This window comes from the organism of the source record quoted next, unplaced genomic scaffold (genome assembly GCF_019419815.1).
Source record: "Pyrus x bretschneideri cultivar Hongxiangsu unplaced genomic scaffold, Pyrus_bretschneideri_v1 Contig11, whole genome shotgun sequence".
Taxonomy (NCBI): Eukaryota; Viridiplantae; Streptophyta; class Magnoliopsida; order Rosales; family Rosaceae; genus Pyrus; species Pyrus x bretschneideri.
Genome location: NW_025999402.1, coordinates 8,352,480 through 8,372,999, shown reverse-complemented (window position 1 = coordinate 8,372,999; position 20,520 = coordinate 8,352,480). Strand labels below are relative to the sequence as shown.

Genomic DNA, 20,520 nt, shown 5'->3' with positions numbered 1-20,520 from the left:
TCAGTGTAGCTCACTCATCAATTTGGAGTAAAAATATTAGCAAAAACAAAATCCCAAATTATATCTTTGAATTATGAATGAGCATATACATGATATTATATACGATCCAAATGAGGGAATATGTACTTGAAAATAAAATATTTAAATGATTTAGGGTTTGTTTGTAAGTGTTTTTGAAGTAACTAGAAACACTTTTAGATCATCAAAAGTGCTTTGATTATATTTAGAATGAGAAGTTTGAAGTACACTTTTTAGGAAGCGCTTCTTTTTATTAAATATTTTAGTATTCTTCTAATAGAAGCATTTTTATTGGAAATGTTTTTTAACAGAAGTGCTTTAAATAAGTAGTTCCAAGCGAGTCCGTAATTTCGAGAAATGATTTATACAAACCATTTTTTGTTTATCTGCACACTTTGTTTAGACAAACCACATATTTATATCACAATGGTGTATCATTTTATGTGACAAGTGATGCATACAATCAACATCTAATGAGATGAATTTATTAATTGACAGGGTATGTACATATCACTTATCACATCAAATGGTATCCAAAAATAGTCTCCTTAGTATTTTTCTAAATAGAAATATTCATGAAGAGAAACAAAAATGTGTGAAAACTATTTCTTTTTGACGCTCTTGCTAATGTGACAATTAAGATACATAGAGAGGTTGGGTTATATGTAATTATGCATTATTGATGATGGTACTTGTCATGAAAATCGATCTTCCAGTCAAGTTTCTTACATAATTAAATCACCAAATGAAGCTTAGCTACAAGAAATCGGAGGAGAGGAGGACTTGCAGCCCACCTTCTCATCACGTGCACTCGACCCCACCCAAACAAAACCCTAATTCCCAAGACAGACACTACGCACCACCACCTTCCCCCATTCAACTTTTCATTAATTTAATTTCATTTCTATTTCCAATTCGCATCACATCTATAATTTCTCAGAGAGAGAGAGAGAGAGAGAGACTAAAAGAAGGAAAGAAAGAACACAAAGCTGGCTAGCTTCCCTAGATTGCCCTTGACCTTGACAAACCCAAACCCTACCCAAGTTAATTTAACCCCAAAAAAAACCCAAACTGTTAATTTTATTCTTCCCCATTTGATCGTTTATATATCTTGGTCGCACCTGACCAGATTTCTCTTACACTTCTCTTGTTACCTTACTTAGCCAGCTAGGGCCCTCTCAATTTTCTTTCCCATTTCTTTACCCTACCTCTTCAAGCTGTTCTTATATATCTACACACACACACATACATATACATATATATATATATATATATGTCTATATATATCTAGGTTTCCTGTTTATACACAGACACTTTCTTTATATAATCAACCAGCTTAATTATATTACTTGTGCCTATATCTTTTCCTTTATTTTATAAATTTATATATTACTATAATACCTTCATCCTTCCCTCCTCCTTTTTTTTTGTTTTTATTTTTCATTTTTTGAATCGATCATGGCGAACCGGTGGTGGACTGGACATGTAGGTCTACCGGGAGGAGGAGTAGTGAACGAAACCTCAGCTGTAGCAGCCGCCGGAAGCTCCCCCATGAAAAACATCATCAAACCAGATCTGGGAATCTCCATGAACAACACCGGAACCAGCAGCCTTGGAGGATCCGGCGGGGATGAAGATGATAACAACAGCGACGACCCCAAGGAAGGAGCCATCGAAGTCGCCACGAGACGACCCAGAGGCCGTCCGCCTGGCTCCAAAAACAAGCCCAAACCCCCAATCTTTGTGACTAGAGACAGCCCTAACGCTCTCCGCAGCCACGTCATGGAGATATCCAACGGGGCCGACATCGCTAGCAGCGTAGCCCAGTTCGCCAGGAGAAGGCAGCGTGGCGTCTGTGTCATGAGTGGGAGTGGCACCGTCACCAACGTCACGCTCAGGCAGCCGTCCGCGCCCGGCGCAGTCATGGCGCTTCACGGGAGGTTCGAGATTTTGTCCTTGACTGGGGCGTTTTTGCCTGGCCCTGCACCGCCTGGGTCGACTGGAATGACCATATACTTGGCAGGCGGGCAAGGCCAGGTTGTTGGAGGAAGCGTGGTGGGACCCCTTGTGGCTTCAGGGCCCGTGATGGTGATCGCAGCGACGTTTACAAATGCGACGTATGAGAGGTTGCCGTTGGAGGAGGAAGAAGAGCAAGCAGGAGGGGGTACTAGTTCGGGGACTGCGGCAGGAGGTGTGGGGTCGCCGCCAGGAATTGGCGGTGGTGGGATGGGAGACCCGGCGGCGTTGGCAGGGGTTTATAATATTCCACCGAATTTGCTTCCGAATGGAGGAGGGCAGACACAGTTGAGCCACGATCAGCAGGCAGCTTATTCATCTTGGGCTCATGGTCAAGGTGGTGGTAGGCCTCCTTTTTAAAAGTTAATTACTTAATAAAATTAGGGTTTATGGACAATTAATTCGGAATAAAAATGAGACGTGAGTGCTTACTAGTAGTACTACTACTCTTTCATATTAACTTAACTTTATAGGAGGAATTAAACTGGAAATCATTAAGGTACTTAAGCTTCCTTAATTTATGTTGTGCTTTGTACTTGGTAGAAATGAATTATAGAAGATGAGAAGCGTTGAGCAGTGGATTATATATTCTGTGTATACATATTTCAATAGCTATGATTTGCTAGCCATCATTTGTTTATGCATCATCGATATCGATATCAATATCATCGTTCTTCTTCTTCTAATTCTTCTGTTTAGTATAAGTAGTATATATAGTAAAACAAGTACTTGCTTTCAATTTTATTAAAACATCGAGTACTGTAGAAATTTTCCCTTTTAAATCAGGTGATGTTTTACACATTAGCATTTATATATGTAAGTTAATGACTAAAACATGAAAGAAATGAATCATAGATTGTTGGAAGAGTTAAATTAAATTAAATGTACAAACATTTATACATAAATATAGGCCCTTTGCATCTTTCTGATATACTTTTTACTAATTTGAGAATTTCTTCCAATTAAACTACTAATCTTTTGAAACAAGTCTTATACTATAATGTATATTAATTTGGTCATCAATTAAACTTGTACATTTTATTGTATTCTATTGTATACTTATCTTGTGGTGGGATCGGTATATATATAATTTATCTATTTTTTTTATAAGGATATGTTTAATTTATTGTATTCTTTCTTTTTGATAATGTATTAACCGGAAATATTATGAAGTATTATTAAACTAGAAATTATTTTAACAAATAATAAGCATAAAAATACAAAAAATTTGGAAGCTATATCCACACTTTTCTTTCGTCTCACGAGTGACGTTCATCTGTATTCATATTTAATTATTAGGTGAAGATTTAAGTCCACTTTTCCATGAAACCAATACACATGTTGTTTCTCTAACTTATTAATTTAATTTGTTAGCTAGTTTAATTTATAGGACCAATATTGCTGATCTTGGCTACTGTGCTTGTCTAAAATTTTTGTTCAACTAAACCACATATATGTTATAGAATTTGAAAAACTTTTCCATGCACATATATCTAATTAACTGAAGAGCCAAGTATGAAGCTTAGGTTAATATATATAAACTACTAATTAGCCATGAGTATACGCAATTAATGGAACAATGGTCAGCAAATGAACAGATTACCATGCATGCATCTATATAAGATTTATTATTTTCATTAGTTAGCTTAAGTTTTTTTATTAAATGAAATATCTCCATGCTTACCACTCTAGCTAGTCTCTAGCTATTCATCAGTATATATTTGTGCCGAAAATTCCTTGGCGAAATCAACAAAGGGAAAGTCATCACTGCAAACAAATTGAATAAAAATATCCAAAACAATTCGGGCGCCATCTCGACCAATATGTAAATCATGTAGGGATGTGTAGACATGGAACATTTCAAAATCTCAACTTCTTTCATAGTATTTATTAGGTTAATTCACGTTTGAACCCTAATGGCTATTGGTGAATTTAACATCAGGCGGTCCTAAACAAGGTACGCTAGGACGGTGGGCCAGAGTCTAATGCCTATGCGCTTAGACGGGGCCTAGATAAGAGTTTAGCCAAATTTAAGTAAATGTATTACATATCATAAAAATAAGTGCCATCTACACATAAAAAACTATAGTTATGTTGAGAATTTGGGTTTATTGAATTGAGATGAAAATTCAAGTGATTATGAGTTTGTGATACTTTACGAAATATTTTTCAAAGGATTTAGGATTAATCTAACATCAGGCGATCCTAATCAAGGTACACTAGGCGCTAGTTTGGCGACGAGCTGCGACTTAAAGCTTATGCGCCTAGATGGGACCTAGACAATAGCCTAGGCAGACTAGGCGAGTTTAAGAAAATTTATTATATATCATAAAATTAAGTGCCTATTCACACATAAAAAAGCTATACATGTATTGAGAATTTGGGTTTATTATTTTAGATTGGTTTATTATTTAACATTTAACATACAAAAATATCAAAATTTTTGCTTTAGTATTTTAGTGAATTTGATAGTATGAGATGAAAATTCAAGTGATTACAAGTTCGTGGTACTTTACGAAATATTTTTCTAATATTGTATGAATTTATAGTGAATTTTAAAAGAGAAACGGTGTCAAATATATGGTACAAAAAGTAAGTATTGATGGCGTAATAAGCAAGTGGCCTTTTACCACAATGCTGAAAAGGTGTTGTGCCCTTGCATAACGGTGTGGGTTCGAACCCCGTTGGCGGCTAATCTAACTTACTAACGCTATCGGTCAACTCAAAAAAAAAAAAAAATGATTGAGTAATAGCATATCCCTTTATTAATTAAAATATTAAGTGGCAAAACCTGATTGGACAACAATTAAAAAAGAAAAAAAATAAATGGAGAGTTGGTCATGTGGAAAATGGAGATGGAAAGTCTTCTTTTTTCCTTGGAACCAAGGTCCAAGAACAACAGAGCCTTGGTGGTCTTCTTTGTGTTCCTCTTCGTCTGAACTTCGATATTTCTTCTTATTTCAAAGCTTTGCTGCATAACATCTGCACAACCATGGTGGTCAACTCTTCCACCACCTATCCAGACCGTTGAATGGTCCTCGAAGATCCTCACAGGCCTTTTTTCGAACTTTCAAGTAGTCCCGAGACCACTTGGGTTCATAAATTGATCTACCCCTGCTAACGGACACATGTGCTTCACATCTTAAAGATACATAATTATACGCTTCACACGCATAATATTCATCTCCATCCATGTTAACTATTATGGTACTAGAGATATAAAGGAGCTATACATGAATAAAACTTTTATATTTACAGCAAACTAGTTATATAAAATTGTCGCTAAAAGGATGTTTCCTTGACACTCAAAGGATGTATCTTACAGATCGAGTTGTATACAGAAACATGAAGGACCCTCTTCACATGGATTCACATGTCATTGTTTAATGAACCCTAATTTGTTTATTACCTAGTAATTTGCATACAACATTCGTTCTAAATTTCTAATGGTAAGGCAGCTTTTCATTGAGGATCATGGAGCCCACCTCAAGGAGTTTAATATTTAAAGCAGCATGATTAATTAAAATAATCTGCGGACTAAGACTAACAAACAAATAAAACCTCCTTTTTGTGCTCCAGTGGTTGTCTTTGCTGGTGTAGTTTTACCAACATTTTCAAGCCCCAATTATTTTTTAATGTCTAAACAAGCCAATTAAACTATAATACTTTGAAAGGGGAATCCGTAAAACCTGCATTAAGAAACGAGGACAACCTAATAAAGTTGAAGTTTTCTACATTTGATATCAATTAGTAATTGAACAAGACTTGGCTGCTGAAGAATCAGCAGCCCCTCCTATTGAGAGCCTATCACAGCACGATACGTGTCCAAGTGACACGTGTCGTGTCGTGATAGGCTCTCAGCAGGAGGAACTGCTAATTCTTTCAGCAGCGAAATTAAATCCTTAGTAATTTAGTAGAAAGCTACTAACACAATTAATTAATTAATTCATTGGTTATTTAAATATTGAGGAATCATTATGCATTACCATGAGAAATTTTAAAAACTTGAGAGCATATTATCACTTTCCAACTCTACCTCTGATGAATGCGTGATCATGCGATGATGCAAACACAATTAAAAATCTAATTAAAATGTATAGTTGTTTTCGAATGCTGCCGTAGGGTGCCCGTTGTCTTTGGATGAATTACTTTTTACACATGTTGCGAATATTTTATTAGACAAATGACGCTACTAGCTACTATTAAATCTTGGGGTATGCTATCCACGTATCTTTTTTTACTTCTCACACACTTCTTGTTAATTTATGTCCGTTGATCTTCTTCATTTCAATCGATCCGATAGCCGAAAATTAGAAAGGTGTGTGAGAAGTAAAAATAGGTGTGTGAATATCACATCCCTTAAATCTTAATTGCAAAAGAAAAAAAATTTGAGTGGACTGCGTCCAAGCGGATGAAAGTAGGAACCAAGGTGGTCCAGGACCACCTGAAGTCCGAAAAATATACATATGAAGGCCTTCCGATAATCTTTTGAATGTTTGGTACAAATTTTTTTTGTGACTTCTAAATGTTTGTATCTCGACAAGTTGTACCAACACTACCCGACAAATTCTCGCTACATCACTCATCAGATTCATTTGGCATATGATGATTACGTGTATGCACAACATGGTTTAGCTGATGATAACAAGCCTACCAAGCATTTGACGAAATGCTTCAGTAAATAAATTTTTTTTTTTTTGAAAAACTAATGAAAAAGGATTTGAAAATTTTGAGTTTTAAAGATAAGGACAAAATAAAAGGTAAAGTGAATAGTACTAAGATTGATTTTTTAATGTAAAAATATGATTTTTCTTTAAAGTTCCTTCTTTTTTTTTTTTTTAGCTCTTCACACTTTATTTCTATCTAAAAGAACTTGTATTTAATATTGAATCCCAAAGTTCAAATCATAAATCTGCCACTAACTGCGTCTTCTCTTGTTAATGAGGACCTCTCAAAACTCTTCATCGCTATTGGCTAATCACCATGCTTCATATATATTCGCTGCAGCGAGGGCACTGGTTCATATCATTAATTAATTAACTTAATTAACTGAGATGGTTTTGTGATTGATGTGTTCCATGCATTTATACTGGAGATTGTTTTATAATAATTTGAAGTTCGAACCTAATTAACTTAATTATATTTGATCCCAATTCGAATGGCAGCAAGACAAACCAGCTATGGGATCTCATTTTATAAAGGTTTTTATATCTAAAATGATCCATGAGATTTACATAACACGTCACTTTAGTTCTTGAGATTGAAAATCAATAGAAATGGTCTCTGAGATTGTCCACCATCCATTATTTTGGTCATTCTGTTAAAAACTCAGTTAAGTGTTTCGGAGCTCTTAGACGGAAGTTTGGGCAATTTTCCAAGCTTCGTAACTCAATCGTTTCTTAATCAAATTCGACTCATAATATATTAAAATGAAGATGGGAAAGTGTAGAACAAGAGTATACTTATTTGGAAGCCCAATGATCGTCAAAGATGGTCGGAAAATAGTCTGAAAAGTGATGGGTCAGCGGAAAAACTGGAATACTCGTTCGAAACTGGGTAAACTTTAAACGTTCATAACTTCTTCAATACTCAACGAAATCAATTGATTCAAAAACCAAAATCATACTTCTCATTGAGAAGAAGAGAATGATACCTTTCTCAGTGGCTAACTCGTCATGGTTTGGCCGGAAAACGGTTCGAAAGTGGCTAACTCAACGCCAAGATAGCCATTTTTGAGCCAAATAGGTATAATCATGTTCTACATTTTTCTATCTTCATTTTGATATATTATGGATCGAATTTGGTTAAGAAATGATTGAGTTATGAAACTTTGAAAATTGCTCAAACTTTCGGCCAAGAGCTACGAGACACTTAACGGAGTTTCTAACGGAATGATCAAAATAATGGATGGTGGACAATCTCAGTGACCATTTCTATTGATTTTCAATCTCAAAGGTCAAAATGATATGTTATGCAAATCTCAGAGACTATTTTAACTGAAAAACCTTTTATAAATTATAAGTCGATTTGTCAACAATCTAAGCTTTCATTATACAAACAGAACATTTTCTTTAATCATGGGATTACCTTTTTTCTTAATATTCTATTCTTCTAACTGCTTTCTGAAGCCGATATAAATCCACAATATCGCATAATAGTAGTGCAGTAATGACGATATGCTTTTGATTATAATATACCATGAGACCTAGTTTGCTAAGTTGAACAAGGGAAAGCTATATCTAGCTTTTCACATTACCTAAATTCAGAAAAGATACCGTGGTCTAGTCACTAGTTTATCGATCTAGTGAAGCTGATAAGGAAGAAACCAATAGTAAAACTAAGAAATTAATTAAGAAAATGAAACCAAATCTAAGAAATTAATTAAGAAAATGAAACCAAATTGGAGGCATTAGAATTAGAGCTATGCATCCATACGAGTTTCCGATTGGGTGGTTGAATCAAAAGTTTTATTTATGATGAGTTGTGCGTTATTCTATATCTGGTTAGTTTTTATATATATTGAAACTGGTTTACTTATTTTAGTGCCGTTTTTAATTTTATAATATTTTCTTTTAATAATCATGTTTCTAAAGGATACCAAAGTAGAAATCAAAATCAAATTGTATTGTATTTGAGGGTTGAGAATTCAAAAGGCAATAGCGTCGAAAGACAAAAATATGGGTTTGCATAATTGGTACCCATTCCAAAAGCAATTCCCCACTTTGACATTTTGACTACAGGATGCGCTATCCATACACTCTTTTTTGATGTGTTATCCACACATTTTTTTTTACTTCTCACATACCCTTTGTTAATTTATGTCCGTTAATTTTCTTCAATTCATTCGATCTGATGGCCTAAAATTAGAAGAATGTGTGAGAAGTAAAAAAAATGTGTGTGAATATCACACCCCTTTGACTACGAATTGGATCACTTGGACTGATAGAGGGCTAGAATCATACTCGTGGATGGTATGAGCTATTTAGTCCTAATCTGCCAAAGAACTGACGAATTCTGATTAGGATAATGTTAGGGAGACTAAATTTTTAATAAAATTTGCAAACTAAATAATGTTAGTTTAAAATTTTTGTCTCTCTAGTATTACTCTTCTGATTATCCCTGTCCAGCAATTAATTTGTAAAGTCAACTACACAATTACTTGCAGCCAAACTTTCCTCTATCAGTTCTAGAGAGGGTACGTGGTCCTATCCATACACCTATTTTTACATACCACACTCCTTTTGACTTTTGTCCTTTCATTCGATCCCTCAACCAAAATTTGAGATGAGTGTGTTGGATGTAAAAAAATGATGTGTAAATAGCACCACTCTTTAAAAAAATGTAAAATGTTGTCATTTTTTTTTATACCTTTTTGTATTGTGACAAAATACGTTCAGGTCTACTCAAACGTGCAACAATGGAGCTCCAACATGTTGTAGAACAAGCAACATGAATTCTGAGATGGATGGAAACGACGTTCAAAAGATTCTGTTAGAGGCATGAGAGATTTTTCAGTGTGATTGGCACACGAAGTGGTACATTACGTGTCATTATACAAATTGTGAGATATGTGTATTAAAAAGTTAATAACTTAAAAAATAAAATTTCTCATCACTTACATAAAAATACGTGATGTACCACTCGTGTTCCTGTCACAATTAAAAATTCTCAAGGCATTCGTCGTAAGCATATATAAACCAATTATGTTTTTCATTGCCATTGCCCAGGAAATACTACTTTGTTAGGATAACAGATAGAAAGCCAATAATTTAATGATAAAACTGTACATGATCATTTTTGAGTATTTATCAAATATAGCAAAAAATTAACTCTTAATTTCAAAAATGTCACTTTTTATTAAAAAAAATCAAATATATCCAAGATTTCACTTAAATAGAGATAAATACTCTTACATTTAACAATTAAATAAATTAAAGGTTTTTTAGCTATTGTTGCCTTAATCTCCGGTCCAACTTCACATTCGCTTCTACACTCCACCACCACAACTGTATCCCCTTCGACCCCTTCATCATTGACATTGAGCACCGCTGCAGTTACTTTAAGTAGAAGCAGCAGAATTTCAATCATGCCTTCAATGCCTTTTTGCTTACTAATATCATTTTTAGTTTTAAATATAAAAATAGTTTTCAAAGTTAATCTACATTTCGTTATATGATTGTATTTGTGAGACCCATGTGACGCCACATCATCACACTAACAGAACAATTGACAAATTTGTCACCAAAAACTAAAATGATCACGATGGACAAATTCAAAGAAAGATTAAAATGATCATGATGGACAAAGTCAAGAACACTACTATTGATTATCATTAATGGTTAAGGATCAGATTAAGGAGTTATGTCAATATCACGAATCATTTTGGCTAAAACGTCTCTAATTTATTTGATTGTTAAATTTGAGGGTATTTGTGTCTATTTAGGTGGAATTTTGGATATATTTGAAATATCTGAATTATTTAATAAAAAGTGACATTTATGAAATTAAGGGTTAATTTTTGGCTATATTTGATAGGATAAGATTTAAATTTTTATTAATGATCACGAGGATATTTGTACAAAATGTGATCTCGTAAAAACCTTGTCGGGGTTTTAAACTTGAGTAAGGAAAAAGCGTACCCCTACCAAAGGTTGACATTGAAACATGACCAATACGGAAGTGAGCCAACGTATGATCGACTCCATTCACTTGACCACACATATGACATTGCTTAGGTGTTAAGTTATGGTTTTCTTTCCTAGAATTTTCATTGGGCAGCCATGCAAAAAGAGGATGTTGGCCTATACTTTTTGTAGCTTCAAGGGTCAATCCCTTCGTACCCCTTGAAAGTTCCTGATTAGGAACGGGTACATTTCGAAGTGAATGCATCAGATTTCTAGGCGTGGCATTTGAACATATTCACTGCCCCCAAGTTTCCTAGAGAAAAAAAGAAAAAATGAGCAAACATTGAATTTAAGCAAGAAAAGTTGGAGGCACGTATGACTTCAAGTGGACATAGGGGAAGCAAGGTTGCCAGAAGAGGTCAGTTTTTACTCTCATCAGTGTGATGTATGGGCATGTCGAGCCTCTCGTACTAAGATGAATGGCAGACAGGAGATCCAGAGAATTATAAAAAAAACAATCAATTTTCGTTTAAAATGCATGTGGAGTTATGTAAGTGCATATATATTTACACACACGAGAGAAAACAGAAGTTGAGAGAGAGAGAGAGACTTACACAGTGTCATGGTCTCGGCAATACGTATCCTCCGGACACCCGAGTACCATTAAACGCACAGAGCATTAGGGTTAGGGTTAGGGTTTGTTCAAACATACAGTAGCGATTACAGTCCCAAAAACAGAAAAGTTAAGATGACAAGTAAATGGAATGTCAATTCGATTTTACCTGAATGCGATGGGATTTCAGACTTTTCCATCTTTCTTTTTTTCATTTTCTTGTAGTGTCGGGGAAGAGAGAAGTGAATCATTTCCAGGGTTCATGAAGAGAGTGACCATAGATGCAACCTGATCAATTCCTACCCAATTGGAAAATGAACAATCGTACATTTGCATCCAAATGAAGTAAGAAAATCGAGTGATTTGATGTCGAGAAATTCGCAAATTCACCCCAGTATCGTTTGTCTTATCTGAAATATAATTGTGAATCGGTCCTTAAATTTGGTTTAACTAGACATTGTTTTTGCTCCGACTATCTTTTCGTTCTTCGACTCCGCTCCCAACTCCTAAATTTTTTGTTCTTCTATTGATTAAATGCTTTGTAATATGTATCCCAAATCAATCACGCACATAGTGGCATACATGTGTAGGTAAGTTTCGCAGACTGTTTTGTTTGAATTAAATCATTGGATTGAATAGTAGAGTTAGAATAATCATTGAATTTACTTCAATGTGAGTAGCCTTGGCTTAACATCAACAACAAATAAACTCACTACTCAGTACATATTGTGATATGAAGGTTAATTAGCAATATCTAATTACTATATTTTCTGAGTAAAAACTAAGTTTGACATGTTAAAGTTGGATTCCATCTCTCTCTACAACTTGTGCTCATTGCAGAACTCGACAAAGTTCATCCGCCATTCCTTGCAAAAGAACAGGTTTTCGAATCAATCCGTTCATTCCCAGCTGCAGACATCTCTCCCATATATGCTCCTCCGCAGTTGCCGTGAGGGCTATGATCAATGGCCAACTACGGCTGCAGAACTTCCTGATTCTCATTGCCACTTCAAACCCATCCATTTCCGGCATGTGGAGATCCAAAACAACAATTCGAAAAGAGTTTTCGGCAGCAGTAAGGGCACTCAGGCATTCAAACCCAGAAGACACAGCAGTAACTTGACAGCCAAGTTTCTCGAGCAGCTTACTGGTCACAGTCCTGTTTACGTTATCATCATCCGCTACTATAACCCGAAGGCCACTGAACTGGGAGTTCGAATTTGGTTGCTCCAATGTATTTCCGAGGGGATATATGGCTCTCCCAGTAGACGAGACGATTTGAAACCTGAGAACAAGTGTCATGCTTTCTGCAAAATCCACCGGATTCATGGATATCCAGATATTGCCTTGCATCATCTGTCCATGAATTTATTAAAAAACAATCATAAGTCGCTAAAATTACTCCTCGTATGCTATTCTTTAATTGTCTTCTCATATCAAGATAGTCCAGATAAAAAACCTACTTGAATTTATACTGTGGATTTGTATCCATGACACTAAAATTCGCATAAAAGTGAAGATTGTTACCACCACTCATATAGAGTCAAAGATAAAAAGTTGACCAATATTTTTTACTTCAGAGCAGAAAATACAATTTGACTCACAGTATTACCAATTCAATACAGTATAATTAGTTTGCCGATCAAACTTGAGCATGCCTGAGATATGGTATGGAGAGAACCTGGTGCCGTTTTCATGTAACTGCGTGAACGATTTCTTGAAACCAAACTAAATAGTAAGAAACCAACAGGCATGAACAAGTTAACAAATATCTTTACGCGGTTAAATGAACAACGGAGATATTTGACTCTGAGACCATGGCGTCTTGAGTACTCATTTCTACACACAAAATCTATTTCAAGTGAAGCCTACCAACAACTGAATTCATAGCTAATAATGCAGAAATTTATATAGCACCACGCAGCAAACTAAAGAATATTGATAACATAAATAAACATCCGCAGCACGTACCTGAACAATCTTCTTACAAATGCTGAAGCTCAAGCCCCTTTTGATATCATCATTGTCATGCCGCCTACCATCATCGTGTGTCAATGCTACTAATCCGCCGGGATAAGAACTTGCCTCACTAATCTCAAATTCAAACTTTATACAAATGTACTCATCTGGAATACCTGTTCTCCACATTCCTTGCAATCTATCATCAGGGCCATCACTACCACTTTCAGAAATAGCCCGAAAGATGACAGTCCCCCCACCATTATAGGTGCTCAATAGGTACCCAATCATATGCAAGAGCACTTGGAAAGTCCTTTTTTCGTCCCCTATCACCTGATTAGGCAATGAGCTTTGAACATCAATTTCAAAGCTAAACCCTTTATACATACACAAGCATTTGGCAAGGCAAGCAGCTTCCTTGATCATAGAATGTAGTTCAAACGGTTTCATCTCCAATAGGAACCTTCCGTTATCTTTTGCTGACATCTCCATCACATCATTTATCAAAGTGCAGAGAACATAACTAGTTTTTGCCATTGTGTCCACATTAATGCTCTGTTCGAAACTTAAATTCTCTTGAAACATCGAAAGCAAACCCAAAATCGTATGCATTGGCCCTCTCATTCCATGACTCATTACCTTCTGAACCGAGTGCCTTGCTTGGCTAGCCATCATTGCATTCTTCTTAGCTTGTTGCAACGCTCGATTTTGTTCACCCAGTTTCTCCCTCATTAGTTGAGACTCTTCAAGTACTGCAGCATGGGATAGAGCCACGGCGACCTGGTCAGCCACAACTTCCACTATCTCCAGCTCATGATGGCTCCAACCTCCAGAATTTGCAATTGGAAGAACCAAAACCAATATAGCATAATGAGTATCAACCAACTGTGGTGTACCCCCTTTGAAATTTGAAGCCTGAAGCATTGGCATCCGGATTGCTGCTACAGCACCTGATTCAGCAGACTCGCCGCTACTTGCAGATCCCAGCGTTGAATCAGGTCTCAGGATCATTACCCTCTCGCTCACTCTTATCTCTAACACATCTGGGTCATTAATTGGGATAGAAAGGCGATACTTTTGCGAAGAACTTGCTTTCAACTCATGGGTCAGGTTCATCTCTCCTCTTTTCTCATTTGGCATCCAAACTGCACAGTTATGCAAGTCTAACGTCTTTGAAAGCTCAACCAGAGTTGTATACAATATGGTATGCTTGTCAAGTGACTTCCTAATTTCCTGTGTCAGCATTCGAACATGCCAACTCGCCTCCTTCTGTATCTTCATCATCCCAACCTCTTGGTCTAATTCCATCACATTTTGCCTCAAGAACAATTCTCTCACTTTTACTTTGAGAATCATAGGGAACAGAGTTAAAAGGGTTATTGCGGTTGCGCAAGAGACCAGGGCAGTGAGGAACTTGGCAATGGTGAGGGACAGCATCAGTTGGAACGTGTAACGGCCATAATATGTCCAAGCATTTAACAAATGTGTCAAGCCACAGAGTACAATGAATGCAATAAACTGCAGGAGAACCCATTTGAACGGAAAATTCGAGCAGCTGACAAAGTAAAGGAGTTCTATAGGGATTGAAAAATATGCAATTGCAATCAAGAAATCGCTCACTCTTTGGCCCTCTATAATGTTTGGAATGCTCCAAAAACCCTCCTCATCACAATTACAATGTGCAAAGTCATGATCACTGCCTGACACTAACGTAACGAAACACGAAACCAACAATCCAATTGCTAATGCTCTTAACATTGCAGATTGCACCCTCCCCAAGTGATCAATTTTGTTCAGATCATTCTCCTTCTATCAAAGTTTCGATTTTTCAAACTCCAGAACAACCAAAACTCACTCAAAAACCGAAAAAAAAAAAAAAACGAATACTACTCAAATTCTATCACTTTAATCCCAAATGAAGAATCTCAAAACATATTTTCCAAATTCCAAGATCTGAAAACACCAACCTGGATTGCTGGAGGGGACTGACATAACCCCCTCCTAAATTCTTAAGATCTAACCTACTCATCTGCCAGGAACTCCAAATTTTTCTCCCTATCCAATCTAAATTTCCCTACAAACTTTCTGCAATCCACTCCTCTGCTGTTCTTTCATTTCAAAAATTACAAATAAAAGCTTGATTTCGGATAATCAAAACCTCAGAGAAAACAAGAAACAGAAGCAAAAAAAAATCTGGAAAAAAAAAAAAAAAAAAATCTAAGCAAAAGCAACACACCTCGTGCCTCCCGTGTCCAAATTAGAAACCGAAAGTTGGAAACTTTTTACTTTAATCCAACTTTTTAGGCAAAACCCACCATTAATCAAAGCCAAAGACTCGATCTTTCGCCACCAACTTGTTGCAGAAACGAAAATTAAAAGTTTAAAGGCTCTAACTTATTTAGTGCATCTTTTATTTAATAAAATATTTTCTTTCCTTATTTAATTCGTTAAAAAAAGGTTGTTCTTTTTCCATTTTTGTGTTGGTTAAATGTGGGCGGGCACGTATGAAGGATGTGCATCCTAGCTTTTACACCGTTGGATGGATCCAATCTGGTGATGGAGTCGGTAGGAACACGTGATGCACGTGCTCATGATTCTCTGTTTTATATGCAGCCATTAGGTTAGGTTAGAGAAAAGAAACTTGTATGACACATGTTCATTTGTGAGTTTGTGACGTTCTATCCCAATAATCAATAATAAGAGGATATGTGAAAGAAAAAAACACTAAAACACATCTTCATATTTGAACATTTAACATACACTGACAATTGTCAAGCATTAAAAAAAAAAAAATTACTTTTAAAATAACTAAATGCACTTCCCAACCGCTAAAAGTGCTTATGACAGTGTTTAGCATAAATAATTCAAACTGCTTTTGGCTTTTGAAAAACTGCACTTGAAAGAAGCACCTTGTTAGGCACAACAAGTGTAGTTGCAGTTTCCATTAACGTGTACCCTAGAAAGAAAATTTAGCAGGCTTTCAGGCGAACGCGATTCAAACAATTTACACCGAGAAGGTGAAGAACCATTCGAGGCTCAAGCAGCTCATAACAAAAGCTTTGAAAGAGAAGCAGAACTGTGAATAGTTTCCAAATGGATAAATATCGACAACCATATCCGGCAAAGTATAGAACAGATACTCGCCGGCGATACCTACGCACATACACCATGAGCAATATTGACGGCAGCGAGATATTTCAGAGGGTGGAGGTCACGGGTATGGAGCCATCATTTCTAATGAATGCTGCACACTACAAACAGAGTACGGTGACATAACGTTCTCGGGTCTGTATTATACAGCTATCTACGAAAAAAACAGCGCTTTCAAATCCCAAAAGCAAATCCCTAATCTTGAATTTGATCGTAGTCCCCGTTCTCTGGAGATTGGTTCGGTGCACGGCCTCCTCTTCCTGTCAATTCATAAGCGCCTGAGGCTCTAGCATCCGGACCACCTCTCCAATCTGTGGGCCGTGAAGGTGCGACATGCATGCCTTGAAGCATGAAATGACTACCCCCCATAGGTTGCTGATCTTCATTTCCCCTGACAAGAGTTCTTCCAGAAGAGTCCAGTGTTGAGCGGAAGCCTCCGCTCATCATTTCCCCTGGCGATGGCAACTTGGTGGCAGAAGCATCTCCTTTTACACCAGCAGTCGCATCCTTTTTGGCATCAATCTGAAATGTGCCCACAATAACCTGTACGTGCAACAAACTAGTGTTTCGATAAATACAGCAGAACCAATTATGAAACATGCTAACTGAAACGAGCAGAGACTTCGGTTAAGAAGAAGAAAGAGTTACATAAATGTCCCAATGCCAAATAACATGGCAAAAAACCAATTTAAGGGATCAGATGGCATCCAAACCCCTTACTGCTTCAACGCAGAGACACAATAAGTAGCTCGTATCTTATGCCGCAGTTGTGCACTAAAACAATGTTACAAACGTTATTCAACCAAGAGTAAACTTGCTCTCAAATAGTACCTGCACAGGGCCTGCAGCCTTCAGGGGCCCACCAATTCCACCGCCAATGATTTGTCCGTCAGTATTAGATAGGCATACACTGAGCCCACCAGCCCTCCCTCCATGGTCAGCACGTACATAAGACCCAGATAATGAAATAATCTCAAAGCGACCCTAACATCAGAAAGAAATCATTATACTTTGATGAACTAAACATGAGGAAGATGATCAAGAAGGACTTAGCCAGACATATAATATTAATCTAAGGACTGACATAATACTTTCTTAGCAAGAATATGCACAGTTTGAAAACATTTTTTCATATATTTTTTTGTTTCCAACTTCCACAATTTCTGGATAGATAAGCATACGCACATTTACAAACTAATATTTTTATTTTCAAAAGAAACCACTGTAGGCATTAGTGACTCGTCATTTCCCCCTTTTCTCCCGCCGAACTACACACATACATGAGCAAAGACACATTGCCCAACTATAAATGTAACAATGAACGAATAACTTGGACACTATTAAAATCAAAATTCAGCCACCCACATTGCTGTGGTTGGTACTTTTTCATCAATCATATGATACCCCTTCCTTTTGTAGGATTTACGGGGCAAAATGGCTCAGAACTGTACAGTCAAAAAGTTTTTTTTTATTTGAGAAAATAAGAAGAACAATCATTCAAAAAACATCTACCAACTAAATTAGAGGCAAGTGATAATTGTTATTTTCAGATTTCAGGCTAGCATCTTTGTTGTATCTCAGATTAACTGAATGAATGAACCGAGCAAAAATATCTATATACACACAATAGTAATGGCTGAACTTGTACATTTATGCTCCAACCGAGAGCCCACGGATAAATTAACCTGTGACAGTTCCTATACTTGCCCACCATAAATCAAATACCATATGGAAGGTCCACACTCATATATTGAACATAATACTGAATATGATATACCAAAAACTTCAAACACAATATATTTTAAGATAAAATTATCACACTAGGAAAAGGTTGAGGACAAAATTTACCTCATATGTAATGTTGCCTCCTGAAGTAGCTGGTTGGCGGAGAGACGCATTTGAGATGGTACCAGAAGCAGATAGAATGCATATTTCACGCTTACTTTGTTGCATGAAAAACATAATTTTCTGTCCCACATCCTGTTAGACATTTCACTAATCTGTATGAGCAGATAATACATAAAGAAAACACTATAACAGAAACAGCACATAATAACTGCACAAAAAGTCAACTCAGGCAAGGTAAACAACATAAGATGAGGCAACTGTTGATGTTATAAAAATACAATAGGATCTGCACTAAAGGTAAAGGAAACCATTTCTGTGAGGTTGTACAAAAACCACAAATATATTCAAGGAATTTTTCTATATCCCAGATCAGCATGTGACACATTGAAACACAAATGTAAAAAGAAAAAAATTCATTCATGGAATCAGAAACGAAAGAGATATATTCCAGTATCTGCAATTTATAAGAAAAAATGTGATTGAAAGGGCCAAACATGAAATAAACTGTCACGTTATTCCTAAATTAACTACACTATTGCTTTGAGAATTCATTAGGACATGCATACCTCCCCAGCAGCGACACTTAAAACGTGTGGTGTAAAACCTTGCCCTGCATTGCCTGCGTCAATCAATTAAGAGAAAAAGTACCACATGAGTAAAGTATGATTACTAATACCTCATTTTGTCAAACCAGAAAAATAAATTTACTTGGCATCACAGAAAAACAAGGATTATACATATATTAGGACAAAAAAGACTTTCAGAAGTGGGAAGAAAAAATATTCATATTTGTCAAGTGATATGCAGCATTCTTTAATGAAAACAGGTTTAATAAGTTCTAGAATTCTTAAAAAAACAAAACAAAGGGCTTGCTAAACCACAAAACAAGCCACTTTCAAAGTATTGAGATCACTTTTATACTCGGTATTTCCGAAACTAAACACCCTCTAATAGAAAGCTAGGTATACTATCCTTCAAAAGTAAAAACATAGGAGCTCATGAGCTTCTTATCAATATCTTACTCTCAAGCCAACCAAAGTTTCCACTTCCAAGGATGTGTGATCTAGGAAGATTTTGGTTCATGTAAATAAAAGTTACCAGATTAACTTATCTTCTCGTTTTACTTCCCCATAAGCTTATCATTTAAACAGGTGGGGAAGTTATTCTACTCCCATTTCAAAATTAACAATGCCAACCATGCCACCATTTGGCAATAATTAAACTAACACTACCAAAAGGTTACGACTTTGGGTGTGAGGAGACCGAACAACCGAAAACACTTACAAATTCAACCATTGGAACAAAACCCTCTAAAATGCAACGAATTTACAATAAACCATTACGGAAACAAAAATCAGAAAATAGGGCAAAGCACCAAGACACAATGTAAATAAAAAAACCCACATAAAATCGAAGCAATTGGCAATATAACCCGCCAAGAATCCGAAATTTCACAACCAAACACAAATAGGGCATTTCCAGAACACCCGTCCAGAACCAGCAAGTTTCAATATTTCCGCAAAAATGCAACCAAAATTTCCAAACCCATATCGAAATTGAAGAAATTAGCAGCACAAAACGAAGAATTTCAGTAATTGCAGAAAAAATCTAAAAGGGTATTTATTTGCAACCCACCAAAAGAAAACTGCTGGGATTTCTTGGTCGACCCAGAATACGAAGGCGAGACGGCACCGTGTTGGTCCTTCTTCTCCTTGGAGGACGAGGAGTGAGACGACGTCGTCGCTGCCTTCTTGGCCGCAAGAGCCTGCTCCGGCGTGCCATACTTTCTGGGCCGCCCCCGCTTCCTTTTGGGGGCCTCAAGTGGCGAGGTCACCGCCGAGGAGGGAACCGAGTGAGAGTACACCATGTGGGACCCATCAGTGGAGTGTGTGTTGGGAAAGAGCCCATTGGTCGGAGAGGGGGTGGTCGTGGCAGCGGAGCCGGTGGCGGTCGTGGCGGTGGTGGGGTGTTGGAAGTAGGAGCTCAGTTGGTTTTCATTGGGTTCCATTTTGAGTTTTAGAGAGAGAGAGAGTGCGTATCCGTCGAATAAACAAAATAATTATTTTATTTTTCTTCTTTTAGTTTTATTTTTTGCTTTGGTTTGCGCGTTTATTTGTGTGGTGTGATTTGGGCCGTCGGATTGGGTTTTAGGTTGTTGATTTGACATTTTGACTCCAGTCAACAGTTCACAATTTACGTTTTTTTTTTTCAAAAAATATTTATAACTATACTTTTCTTTATTTGTACGTAAAAAAAAATATTTTAATTGTGGATTTTAGGGTTTAGGATAAA

General features: G+C 36.6%; 3 protein-coding genes across 3 annotated transcripts; 1 reads left to right on the top strand and 2 right to left on the bottom strand.

Moving 5' to 3' along the window:
- The first annotated feature begins 937 nt into the window (after positions 1-937).
- Positions 938-2,618, top strand: LOC103961324 (AT-hook motif nuclear-localized protein 20-like). The gene has a single exon (XM_009373868.2). The coding sequence runs from the start codon at positions 1,477-1,479 to the stop codon at positions 2,392-2,394; it is 918 nt and encodes a 305-aa protein (XP_009372143.2). The 5' UTR covers positions 938-1,476; the 3' UTR covers positions 2,395-2,618.
- A 9,260-nt stretch (positions 2,619-11,878) lies between these two features.
- On the bottom strand, positions 11,879-15,633 carry LOC103962931 (protein EIN4). Its single transcript, XM_009375711.3, has 2 exons — positions 13,243-15,633; positions 11,879-12,627 (listed from the first exon to the last, which is right to left on the bottom strand). The coding sequence occupies exons 1-2, from the start codon at positions 14,986-14,988 to the stop codon at positions 12,103-12,105; spliced, it is 2,271 nt and encodes a 756-aa protein (XP_009373986.2). The 5' UTR covers positions 14,989-15,633; the 3' UTR covers positions 11,879-12,102.
- Positions 15,634-16,307: 674 nt separating this feature from the next.
- Positions 16,308-20,284, bottom strand: LOC103962929 (AT-hook motif nuclear-localized protein 14). The gene is made up of 5 exons (XM_009375710.3): positions 19,864-20,284; positions 18,795-18,847; positions 18,229-18,360; positions 17,212-17,364; positions 16,308-16,923 (listed from the first exon to the last, which is right to left on the bottom strand). The coding sequence occupies exons 1-5, from the start codon at positions 20,234-20,236 to the stop codon at positions 16,576-16,578; spliced, it is 1,059 nt and encodes a 352-aa protein (XP_009373985.2). The 5' UTR covers positions 20,237-20,284; the 3' UTR covers positions 16,308-16,575.
- Between the last annotated feature and the right edge of the window lie 236 nt (positions 20,285-20,520).

Bases quoted from the DNA above. Each gene is read 5' to 3' on its own strand.
- LOC103962929 (XM_009375710.3), bottom strand. From the start codon at position 20,236: ATGGAACCCAATGAAAACCAACTGAGCTCCTACTTCCAACACCCCACC. The intron at 18,848-19,863 runs GTGGGTTGCAAA...TGATTGACGCAG, and splicing joins ATCCCAGCAGTTTTCTTTTG to GCAATGCAGGGCAAGGTTTT. The intron at 16,924-17,211 runs GTACTATTTGAG...TTGCACGTACAG, and splicing joins AGGCTGCAGGCCCTGTGCAG to GTTATTGTGGGCACATTTCA.
- LOC103962931 (XM_009375711.3), bottom strand. From the start codon at position 14,988: ATGTTAAGAGCATTAGCAATTGGATTGTTGGTTTCGTGTTTCGTTACG. The intron at 12,628-13,242 runs GTACGTGCTGCG...ATTCATGGACAG, and splicing joins TTTGTAAGAAGATTGTTCAG to ATGATGCAAGGCAATATCTG.
- LOC103961324 (XM_009373868.2), top strand. From the start codon at position 1,477: ATGGCGAACCGGTGGTGGACTGGACATGTAGGTCTACCGGGAGGAGGA.